Source organism: Chiloscyllium plagiosum, unplaced genomic scaffold (genome assembly GCF_037043375.1).
Source record: "Chiloscyllium plagiosum isolate Xiang-an unplaced genomic scaffold, Cpla_swu_hap1 HiC_scaffold_8, whole genome shotgun sequence".
Lineage (NCBI taxonomy): Eukaryota > Metazoa > Chordata > Chondrichthyes > Orectolobiformes > Hemiscylliidae > Chiloscyllium > Chiloscyllium plagiosum.
The window spans coordinates 94080480-94093124 of NW_028270146.1; the positions used below are offsets into that span (position 1 = coordinate 94080480).

At 42.3% G+C, this 12645-nt stretch overlaps 1 protein-coding gene across 1 annotated transcript; it reads right to left on the reverse strand.

Moving 5' to 3' along the window:
• Window positions 1-3294: 3294 nt before the first annotated feature.
• Window positions 3295-9723, reverse strand: LOC148149444 (uncharacterized). Its single transcript, XM_087990115.1, has 2 exons — window positions 8905-9723; window positions 3295-5955 (listed from the first exon to the last, which is right to left on the reverse strand). Exon 2 carries the CDS (start codon window positions 5586-5588, stop codon window positions 4248-4250), a length of 1341 nt encoding a protein of 446 aa, XP_087846241.1. The 5' UTR covers window positions 5589-5955; window positions 8905-9723; the 3' UTR covers window positions 3295-4247.
• Between the last annotated feature and the right edge of the window lie 2922 nt (window positions 9724-12645).

The window sequence follows — 12645 nt, forward strand, 5'->3', positions numbered from 1 at the left end:
CATGACAGCAACAGTGGAGGAAGCAAAATCAGGGTCTGCACAACAGATCAGAACATGGACATCGTTCATCTAGTTACTAGAGAAAAAAAAACTACTAATTGGATTGAAGCAGTCCTAACAACTCGTTCCTTTAATTGCACATTGATAATTGATTCATTAATACAACAGTGTTAATCACCCAGGTTCACCCGAGCAACACCTCCTGAGGATTGCAGTGATGTTACTTCAGTACTGGATCATCTAAAGTGCAATGCAATTATAACATTACAAATTGACTGTGTGTGTGTGTTTTAATTACATTAGTTTGGACCTGATAGGATTTTAATTTTAGTTCTTGCCCTTTAACATGTCTCAGAAAACAAACTCTTCAGAACCAACTCAAGAGATTCATGCAGGGCCTCATGGGAGTAACATTGCACATTGTCGTTCAGTATACAGGCAAGGAGCCAAGTGAAGTATTCAGATTCTGATTAAAAATCAACAATCTCAGCAAATTGACAATGGAGTGTGAAACTGCGAGGTACTGGTCTAGGGGCACTGGAGAAAGTACACAAAATATGGTTGACACCTCAACCGGGAGAGAGGTGATTATTACGGGGGGGAGACTGATTAGGCTCCTGGTTTGATTCTGGAAAACAGGAGGCTAAGAGCCACCCAACTTGTATAAGGGTTTGATTGGGTCACTGTGGAGAAAATAGGGTTCGAAATGCATGGGTGAGGGGTGGTGGGGGGGGAAGGGGGTGCAGAGTTTGCACAGCTGCTTTCAAAAGCACCCTCTCTCCCCGAACATCCTGGGGAAATTTCATCGGGGGACAACCAACAGAATAAGGGGAAAGTCAGTTCCATGTATAGGAAAGATGGGATCTATGAGCAGCTACCCCTCCAATTACAAACTCTTTCTCTCTCATGTGAGTAGAGCAGTAATGGTGAGAGAGAGAGAGAAGAGAAAAACACTCCGAGAGGGTTGTGAGAGAAAAAGAGACAAAGCAAGAAAGAAAGAGAGAAACACTCCAAGAGGTTGACAGAGAGAGAGAGAAAGAAAGAAAGACTCAGAGGTGGAGAGAGCAAGAGAGAGAAAAGTGGGGAGAGGGAGATGGAGAGAGACAGAGAGAGAGAGGAAGAAACTGAGAGATAGACTCTGAGGTGGTGGCAGTGTGAAAACCTCCGAGGGAATGAATGAGAGTAGCAGACGGTGAGAGGAAGCCTCAGAGGGGATGAGGGAGACACGCCTTGAGGGGGTGAGACAGACCAACCCTGTAGAGGGTCAGAGTGAGATACAAAGAAAGAAAGACAGATTCCAGGGGAGGCTGAGAGAGAGCAAGATTGTGAGAATGCCACATAGAGAGAGAGAGAGAGAGAGCGAGAGATAACATTCTGAGGAGGATAGTCTGTCACTGAGGGATGAGAGAGTCTCTGAGGAGCCAAAAAGAGGATAAGAAATGGGGCTGCTGACTGTGTGAGTGGCAGATGGGTGGGAGAAGATATGGGAAATGGGGAACCTTGTGCCCCCCCTCCCTCCACTTCTGACTAATAGCACTTACAGCTCCTTTGGAAGTTGATGTACCGTATTGATTCGGTGAACTGACAGCCCCCACTAATTTATCAAAATGATCCCCAGCCACTATCTGTGTTTATTGGGTGATTGTATTATTTCACTTGCAAGGAAGACACAAACATAATAAATAGATTGTCATTAATAAATCCAAAAGCCAATGCAGAAGGAGACTTTTTTTCTCAGAGGGGGATTCAGAATGTGAAATTTGCTCCAATTTGGTGTAATTCAAGTGAATGGCATAGGTGCCCCCATTAAGCACAATAATGTGGATGAAGGCGAAAGGTACAGACGGATGTGTCAATCGGACGAAATGAGGAGAGGAGGAAAGAGGGTCATAAATCCTGGCATGGACTAATTGGGCCGGTCTGGCTTGTTTCTGTCCTGTAAAATTCTACCTAATTCATGAAAGATACTGTATAATGTGAGGCAATTCTTTCTTTAAGTTGTTTTGCTGACATTACCAGCAAGTAACCAAGTGGTGGAAGTGACACGGGTGAGGAAGTGTAAGGCTTACAGGCAACTGGAAATACAAAGAGTCAGAGCACCAATGAATGTAAATTAGCTACATGATTTGAACTTGCTATCCTGTGAGTGACAGACTTAATAACGCAAATATAATAAATAGCATATAAAAGATTTTTAAAATGCCCATTTTTTTCACAAAACTAATTATTTCCTTCAGCAATTTTAATAGCACAGTTAGCATTCCAATTAGACAAGGATGTTAAGATTACATCTTAGCTTGGAGGCAGCGTGGGAGTTTATTGCTAGCGTGGAGCAAATGGAGGTTTTCTTCACTGTCGTAGCAAGCAAATCATTTGAAGATTTCCTTTTGTTCCCAGGGAGGTTGTTCTGGCTATGACTCAGTTAACAGAGCTCTTCCACAGAGGCTGTGGACTCAAGTCCCATCTCAGAAAGTGATGGTTGATGCTCCAATGCAGGAGTGAGGGGGCACTGTCTTTCAGAAGGCAGGACCTCATTCCTTCCAAACCCTTCCTATTCATGTACCCATCCAGATGCCTTTTAAATGCTGTAATTGTACCAGCCTCCACCACTTCCTCTGGCAGCTCATTCCGTACACGTACCACCCTCTGTGTGAAAACATTGCCCCTTAGATCCTTTCCCATCTCATCTTAGACCTACTCACTCAAGTTTTGAACTCCCCTACCCCACCCTTTTCATGCTTCTCATGATTTTACTAACTTCTATAACGTCACCCCTCAGCCTCTGATGCTCCAGGGAAAATAACCCCAGTCCCTATAGCTCAAACCCTCCAACCCTGGCAATATCCTTGTAAATCTTTTCTGAACCCTTTCAAGTTTCACAACACTTTTCCTAAAGCAGGGCGACCATATGGTATTCCAAATGTGGTATTCCAAAAGTGGCCGAACCAATGTCTTGTACAGCTGCAACGTGACCTCCCAACTCCTATATGCAATGCACTGACCAATAAAGGTAAGTGTATCAAACACCTTCTTCATTACCCTATCTCCTGTCAACACAAATACAGAAAGTATTGTCACTACATGACTGTATTACCTCATAAATGAATTAATGAGAATGAAAAGTGAGCCCGTGAAAACCAAAAAATGTAGCCCCCAGAAATCAAAAATAGCCCTGAAGGAAATCTCAAAAGCAGTCCTCCAAAAATATGATTTTGACACTGGGCCAGGCTTAACTATGCCAAGTGTGAGAAACAAAAGCTCACTCACTTTAATAATTTCAGTCCGAGACAAATATCTGAATCCGCCATTTATTTTTACATCTATAGATGGGTGCCCTGTCTCAATACCAGGTAAGGTAATGAGAAAATGCACACCAAATCCAACAAACTCTCGAAATTTATACAGTTTGAATCCCCATATTTTTCCTTATTCCATTGTCTGTTCCCTGCTTCGCTTACGTCACTCATTTCCTTAAGACTGATCCCACAACTTCTGTTTATCCTGTTTTGTCCGTGACAAACTCTTATCTCTGACTCCCATAAGGGTGTTTGACGTCAGTCTATTATAGATTATTGATTAGGCATATCTTTTCTTCTATCAGCATCTATTTCCATCCAGAGGCCACTTTGACCTCTCTAATTAGGGTTTGTTCCTGTGTCTCCGAGTAAGGGGGAAACAGATGCTTTCCTGTTTGCCCATATATCCACCATTGTTCTGTATTCATGTCTCATGCTCACATATCCTTTCTTTTTGCTGAATATGTATTTTCTCATTCCTATTCTGTATCAGAATTTATACTTGCAGAAATAACATTAATTCATTTATATCCCACAATTTCCCCTTTTTCTTTTCATTACTATCTGTTATCTTCTGCATTTTTGTCTCTTTTTTTTTTAAACATTGTTCCCTAAATTCGCAAGCATCATTTCAGAGATTTCATCCATCTTAGTCTCACTCACTTCCTTATTATTTAGTTGATAAAGTTCCTCTGTCTGATTCCCCTCAGGGGCATTCGTTTCATCAAGGCTGTTTCAATCAGCCTCTGGGTGAGCCCTCGTATACAGGGTATGACACAACAGCCAATGGCCACCAATACCCCGACTACTACTATCAGGGAAGTAAGGATGAAAACCACCACCCCCTTTCTCTGCTAAAATCATATCAAGGGCTATTGTGTTTTCCCATGCCATCCTACTTGTCGCATCAAGCTGTTCTGATATTCCTTTAACCGCCTCTCTTGTATAATTTTATAAATCGCTGTTGATTATAAAAAAAATGTAATTTATCCAGTCTACATTTTTATTAATTGTTGCCCACCAAAAGAGGGCTGACTCAAAGCCTGCTGCAATCTGGTTACGAGCTTTGAATTCAGGTACTCCCCTAGGGACTCCTACCGAATCAAGATAAATCCTGTCATCAAAAGAAGTATCTAACAGTAATCTCTTACCCCTTCCCTTTTTCCCTACTATCTTTTCCTTCTCAAATGCCAGGGTAAATGGAATTGCCAATTGTACAATTGCGCATATCCCTCTCCAATCCGGAGGTAGGGTGGGTCTCAATATTTTTCCTCCACAGTACCACCACAGATCCGCTCGGGGAACCTTTAATGCTGAGTAGTTCCCTCCCTTCTCCGTTTCGGTAACATTCTTAATCTCTGTACATAATTTCAGCTCCCCCAAATCTCTCGACCGACTCGTACCTCGCTTGTGCACACATGACGTGTGATTTCCAACTACGGCGGAAAATGTGGGGGGAACTTTTGCATCTTTCTCCTCCAAGGGAGGGAACATCAGAGATAGGGAGGTACAATTCCTATCATTCCATGCAGTCTCATCCTGATACAGGGCTATCATACATTTCATGCCCTTCCTGTCTCGCTTCCACCCGAGCGGAAAGGGAACCACCTGGGCCACTGGCCTACCGGAGGCACATGCATAGCAATTGCTTTTGTTCAGACTTTTTACAGTATACTTTACCCATTCAACCCAGGCATTTGCATCCCCGTACCCAGTCTCTATCTCGATGGTCTGTTTCAAATCCTTTACCTCTATAATTTTTACTACTGTAGGATCATTGGGAGGAGTGAAAGGTTGTATCTCATTACCCAGTAATTCTACCCATTTTCCCTGTCCTATGCTAATTCGAAAACAACAGCCCACAAACTCCTTCCCATTTGCTTTCATTTCAATCCCAAATGTTTCATTTAATTGTACCTCATAAGTGCCACCTCCCAAAACCGCTCCGTGCCATGTGGTTTTTCTTATCGTTAAATATATGGGGCTACACTTTTTATCGGGACAATCGCGTGCTGGTCGGAAGGGGGCCCGGTGTATTGTGACAAGACCATTATACCAAGTACCATCCCCGAGGCCATCCCCATAGGACTTAAGATGTATCTCTGAGTTGCGGTATTGTCTCTGATTAGCTACATTCCCACAATTTACTAAGCTACATATATCAGTGTCTATTACTTGTGGATTGTCAGACTCAGGAACCATTAATAATACATATGAAAATGATATGTGACAAAATCCTAATACCAAGAGGGCTAGCATCATAACTCTAAGCATTCCCAGTATTCTGATCATTATGCTAGAACACAAAAAGGCTTAATATACAATCTTACAGAAATAATCCCGCGCCCGCATCGCCACTGTATAGTCAATTACTCAAAGTCTCTTTAGTCTGAGTTTCAGCGGGTCTTGCGTTGATTCGGCTGTCCAGACTTCTTCCTCAACTGGAGGGTCCACTGGCCCTTTGATCCGAGTATAATGAGTCCAGCCTTTCTCCACCGTCCTTATTGCCGTTTCGGTAGTCAAAAGAGCCTGGTACGGCCCTTCCCAGTCTGGCTGCAGCTTAGTCTCTGTCCATGATTTTATTAAGACCCAGTCTCTTGGCCGGATGGGATGAACAGCAAATTCAAGGGGCGGAGTCTGTGCCAATAGACCCTGTTTTCTGAGGAAAGATAAAGAGGAGGACAAGCCCAGTATATACTTCTTTAAAAACAAATCTTTAGTTTCGGGAATTGGCAATTCTCCCTGTGTTCCCAGATAAGGTAATTCAAATAAGATTTCATAGGGGGATAGTCCCAAATCTTTCCTCCGCCAAGGGACAAGCCCAAAAGGCATCCTTTAAATCTATCACACTAAACCATTTGTGATCATGAGGGATCTTACTTAATAACATGTAGGGGTTTGGCACCACTGGGTGCCTGATCTGTACTATTCGATTTAATGTTCTCAAATCCTGCACCAATCGATAAGTTCCATCAGATTTCCGTACTGGTAGAATTGGGGTATTATAAGGAGACATACATGGCTCCAACAAACCATCTCTAATCAGTCCCTCAATTACTGGCTGCAGTCCCCGTTTACCTTCTATGGAAATAGGATATTGTCGCTCACAGACAACGTCCCCTTTCCGTTTTAAATTTATTGTAAGGGGAGGGATCTGTAGTTTTCCATGATTCCCTTCTCTAGCCCATACAATAGGGTCTATCTCTCTCTCTGCATCCTCTGTCAATATTGCCAGTTGTACAACTAATTCTTTTTCCTGAATTTCAATCTCCAGTCCTAAAAGGATAATTAAATCTCTCCCCAGTAAGTTACTTCCTATATCAGGGATATACAGCAGTTCCCCTGTGATCCTATCCTTAGGACCTTCTATCATCATAGGTTCAAATACTGGAACAGTAAATCCTTCCCCTTTCACCCCCGAAACAATAATTGACCGTGTAAACATTTCTACTTTCTTTGGTTTAAAATTCAACGATGACCGTGCTGCCCCGTATCTACTAGGAAGACTACCTCTTCCCTACAGGGTCCCACCTTCAAGTTTATCAAGGGTTCCTGGTGGGCCCCTGAGGGCAGGAACCCCTGACACCCCTATTCTTCATCATAATTCATAAGCGGAATTGCCCTTTCTTCCCTTTGTAGATCAGGACACTCCCGCTTAAAATGCCCTATCTTTCCGCAATAATAGCATCCTGCCTGTAGCGACTTCCATCTCTGCCCCTGTCGCTCAAACCCTCTATCAAATGTTCCCCCTTGTCCTCTCCCTCTTTACAAACACTTTCTGTGCCTCTCTCAACAATTCATCTAATGGTTTTTCACTCCATCCTTCTATCTTCTGTATCTTTCTCTGTATGTCTGGCCATGCTCTTGTCACAAAATGTACTTTCAAAAGACCCTGTGCCACTGGGTCCTCAGGGTTCATTCCAGAGTATTTCCGCATTGAGTCCCTTAATCTTTGCAAGAAAGCTGAGGGAGTCTCATCTTTCTCCTGTCTAATTTCAAAGGCTTTAATCAAATTCTGTGACTTCGGAACTGCCTCTCTCATTCCTTTTAGAATCAGGTCTTTCAATTCCCTCATTTCTTCTCTATGCTCCGGGTTTTGGTTTTCCCACTGGGGGTCTCTGAGGGGAAACTTCATCTCTCCCTGTCCAGCATCCCCATCTCCAATCAGGTGTTCCCTGTCCCATATTTTCATGGCAGTTCCTCGTACAAGTCCCCTTTCCTCCCCAGTAAATAATATATTCAAAATAGACATTAATTCAGCCCAGGTATACAGACTGGGCCCCAAAAATTGATCAATTTGTTCAGACAACCCCACCGGATCCTCAACCAGGACCTCCATTTCCTTTTTAAATGTTCTGACCTCCCCACTGGTGAGGGGGGCACTTACAAACCCAATCTCTTTGTCCCCTATAGGTACCTCCCGAAGGGGATAAGTCGTTACGTTTTTCCCCTTTTTCTTTTTTTTTAAAGAAATATTGCAATATTTCTAGCTCCCCATAACTTCAAACACCAATTCATCAATTCATGCTTGACTAACCTTCAAAGCCTGTTCCTAACGTATAAATATATTTATATATATTTACGTTCATTTCTTCAGTATTTAATAGTCAAAATGCAAAATGCATACAGTTCCCAATTTTGCAATTTACTGTAATTACCCAGTTTTAGTCCTTTAATTTAGATCCAGAATTAGTTTCCTTAAATAGTCCTGACCAATCATTGCTCAATTACAATACTATAGGTCGTAAAATAATCAGAACTTGCCTTAAAAGAATTTGTCTACTCAAGTTTTTTTAAAAAAAACTTCTAATGCATGAACAATGGCTGAATCCAAGGTCACAGATATTAACCATAGAATTTTGCTTTTACTACAATCTAATGTTGAACTGAAACTTCAACTGTCCTCTATAAATCGCTTTTATGTAAAGATAAAAGAGATTAGTTAGAAACTGATAGTAAGGCAGTCATGATCTGTAAAAAGAACAGGAGTTATCATTCCTTTTTTTTTCATAATCACAATAGAATCCTTAACCTTAAAAGAAATCATGTTAAGTTTCCATAACAAAATCAGATTCGAAACAGTCCTGGAACTCAAGCTCCAGGGAATAAAACACAAACATTCAATCACCAACAAACAAATGTTCACTCAAACCAAATCACAAAGGGTTAAACTTCCTACCAGCTGTACAGCTCTTTTCATTCTCTCTCTCTCTCTCACACACTCTCTCTCTCTCTCTCTTTCGCACATTGACATATAAACTCAGATATTCACAAACCCAGTCTTCGTCCGATCTGTACTTTGGCCAGAAGACAGCGGGACGAAGAATGGAGTCCTTAGTCCATACAAAGCAACAATATTTAATCATCTTTCTCCCTTGCACAAGTATTATTTTGCCAATTTCCACAACATCCTGCCCAAAGGACTTTCTGGAGGAATGTTGTAAGGGACCCCGCCTCCATTTCCATTGCCTTTTCCTTACTTTGTTTCCCCGGAGGCTTTTTCCTAACCCAAAGCGCAAGCCATATTGAGTTCCTTCGTTAGTCCCTTATTAACTACTAAAACTCAATCCCGGCCACCAAGGCAATACTTAAAAGTCAATTTTCTTACCTTGGTCTGTGCACAGAGTTGCCTGGCCCCTTTTGTCACCGTATTTTCTATCGAGCTCCTATCACTGTCTGATTCAGATGTCTCTCTTATAGGATTCACACCAGTCACCCAAGGGAGCAGACCAAACCGGGACACGAGACCGCTCCTCAATGGGGAACGGGACGCGTCTTCCCAGTGTCCAAGGCCAGCCACTCCCCCCGGTGATGGAAGAAAATCCCGGACGAGCCCCCAATTGTGAGAAACAAAAGCTCACTCACTTTAATAATTTCAGTCCGAGACAAATATCTGAATCCGCCATTTATTTTTACATCTATAGATGGGTGCCCTGTCTCAATACCAGGTAAGGTAATGAGAAAATGCACACCAAATCCAACAAACTCTCGAAATTTATACAGTTTGAATCCCCATATTTTTCCTTATTCCATTGTCTGTTCCCTGCTTCGCTTACGTCACTCATTTCCTTAAGACTGATCCCACAACTTCTGTTTATCCTGTTTTGTCCGTGACAAACTCTTATCTCTGACTCCCATAAGGGTGTTTGACGTCAGTCTATTATAGATTATTGATTAGGCATATCTTTTCTTCTATCAGCATCTATTTCCATCCAGAGGCCACTTTGACCTCTCTAATTAGGGTTTGTTCCTGTGTCTCCGAGTAAGGGGGAAACAGATGCTTTCCTGTTTGCCCATATATCCACCATTGTTCTGTATTCATGTCTCATGCTCACATATCCTTTCTTTTTGCTGAATATGTATTTTCTCATTCCTATTCTGTATCAGAATTTATACTTGCAGAAATAACATTAATTCATTTATATCCCACACCAAGCTATGTATACAATATGAGCAACCAAATTATGGGTAATTGTCTGATTAAAGTATTGGTTGCAAAGTGTATAACTGTGAAAACCTGAGCTTTATAAATGGAGACATAGAGTGCAAACTTTTTACTGAAGCAATAAAAAGAGTTTGACCCTCATTGCGGCTGTTTCAAACCTTTGGGCACCAGGAAGATGAAGCAGTTGAGTAGAGAGTTCACAACAGATTGACTAGAATAGCTCCAGGGATGAAAGATGAAGAGGAAGCTGGGGTTTCTCTCCTTGGAACCAAGAGGTCATGGGGCAATTGATGGTGTATATGTGTACACTGATAAATGGTTTAGATAGAATGGCTAGAAATTGTTACCAATGATTAAAGGTTTGGGCTAGATTTAACTTTATTTAAGTTGAGTTGCAAAAAAAAGAGAGATGACACTGGGAAACAATTTACCCAAGTAGTGGTTTGGATTTGAAATGCACTCCCTGTGTGAAATTGAGGTAAATATGGATTCAAATTAGTGCTCCAAAGGAAATCGGATAAATAAATGAAGGAAGGAAAGGAAAGGCAGTGGTAGGACTGACTGGATTTCTCTTCAAGAGTACTGGTGTAGTCTCAATGGCTTCCTTCAGTGTTGCAGTATTCTGCTGGAGCCAAAATGTACCAAGAAGGCACTTGACAGAAGGTGGTGAGGGTTAAAAGGTGGGGGGAGGCAGTGAGTGAGTAAGAGATAAAGCCTGGAAAACAGGACAGACACGAGGGCCTGCGATTTCTCTCCCTGGCCCTGGTGCCCATCAGGCAGGCTGCTTTTTTCTGGATGGTATCAAGCTTCTTGAGCGTTGTTGGAGCTGTACCCATCCAGGCGAGTGGGGAGTAGTCCGTCAAACTCCTGACTGATTCCATGTAGTTGGTGGAAAGGCACTGAGGAGTCAGGAGGTGAGTTACTCAGCACAGATAGCTAATTGTTGCTGGAGACAATTAGTTGCTTCAAACAAGAGAGAGGGCTTTCTTTGCAGCTAGGTGGCTCTCTGCTGCACTGGCCCCACACAAGGCATGGTCACCTAGTCAGGAGACAATCAACACATTGTTGTCAAACAATGATCCCACTTAATTCAGAACCCACTGGCTCTGTGGCATCTACTTTCGCTCTCTCTGTACCAGGGAAAGCAAAGCTGTGCACAACTCACCTATGTACACTGGTAAATGTGAGTTTTAAAACCGCAGCCATCTCCTTACACAGTCTCCTTGGTTTAAAGCACTATCTCCCTTAGTTACTTCGCTGTTCAAAAATAAAGGAAATGCAAGAATGTGGTGATGTTTGAGCAAGGATTATAATGAGGTATGAAGATGAGTAGCCCTGCAAATGAAGTACCAGTGAGCAGGTTATTGCTGAGCCAGTGCTTTATCCCTTTAATCCCGAAAATTCTTCCATTTGAATAGGTACCCAATTCCTTTTTGTGGTTCCTATCGAATCTGCTTCCACCAAACTGTTTAAGCAATGACATTTGGATTAAAACAATGTGCTACATTCAAAATGGATGACAGCCAGTCAGTAACCTGTTTGCATCTCTACTGATACCCACTTCCATCACAGATTACAATATTTGGAGAATAACTGGCTGGGTTCATTATTTATGAATCTTTGATCTAGAAGTATAAATTTCCAATGCAATACTTTCACAATCCAAATTTAATGATGTATTTAGCAATCTAAATAGACTTCTTGTGTAAGATTGCTTGAATTCACATTTCTGGTTGCAATGCGTAACTAATTCTGTGGCTATGGTTTAGCTGTGCAAGGTTTCTTTAAACTAGGTCCAATGCCAACCCTTGCCAGTATTGAGATTATGTCTTTGACAGTTCCAGGTGCCAAGAAACTGTGAGCAGAACTGATTGAAAAGATTGATCGGAGGTCAAGACAGGCACTACTGTGCTCATCAGTCCAGGCAATCACTCCGTTGTGAGATTCATTTACTCGCTTTTTTAAAAATCATGTCACAACGTGAATTTACAATTAAAAAAACTTTCACAAATGCATCTGTCCTCAATCTGGCAACTCTTTGTTTGAGAACGTGTGTCCTGAAAGGAGAAATTTATACTAATACCAATCCAGCAAACCGTGAAAGATCTGACAGGGCGGGAGTGAAAGAAAAGTCATTTTCTGGTGGAGCAGTCCGGATGGGGAGATGCAGCTGTCAAGTTAGGACCTCACCATTCCAGATGTGGGCCAGGAAATGTTTTCACACAAAGCATAGTGAAATGCTGGACTTCTGCTACTAGCGGATGCCAGGAGGCAATCGGAGCTTCTGTTGTTAAGGCCTGCAGGTTTTTGTAAGGTAAGTTATCAAGGAGTGAAGGTGGCGAAATGAAGTGTTTGCTTGATGCTGCTGATGAAGGGCTTATGCCTGAAACATTGACTCTTCTGCTCCTTGGATGCTGCCTGTTCTGCTGTGCTTTTCCAGAGCCATACTTTTTAACTCTGACTCTCCAGCATATGTAGTCCTCACTTTCCCCTTCATGCACATTATAACCAGTCTCCATGGCTAGCACATCGTTAGATGGGACTTGAACCTAGACCAAGAGGTAAGGGCAGTACCTCTGCACCACAAGACCCATGGATTAGTGAAATGTGGGATGACCATGATCAAATTGAATGACAGAGCTGATTTAATGGGTTGACTACTTCATTGCTGCTCTTAATGCTGCTATGTTGGACAAACTGTAGATGTTTCACAAGCATTTAACTCACTAACAGGAGAAAATGAAAGCTGATAACTTTTTTGTCAACCATGCTGTCCTGTAGGCCTTTTCCTGCTTTAGGTCCTCAGCAGTGTAACATATTTTGGTGCAGCTGAGGGCCAGTGTGGAGCGGACTAGAGGCTTGGAATGGAGCAGGATTGCCGTTGGACTGGGCCCTGCGGTCAGA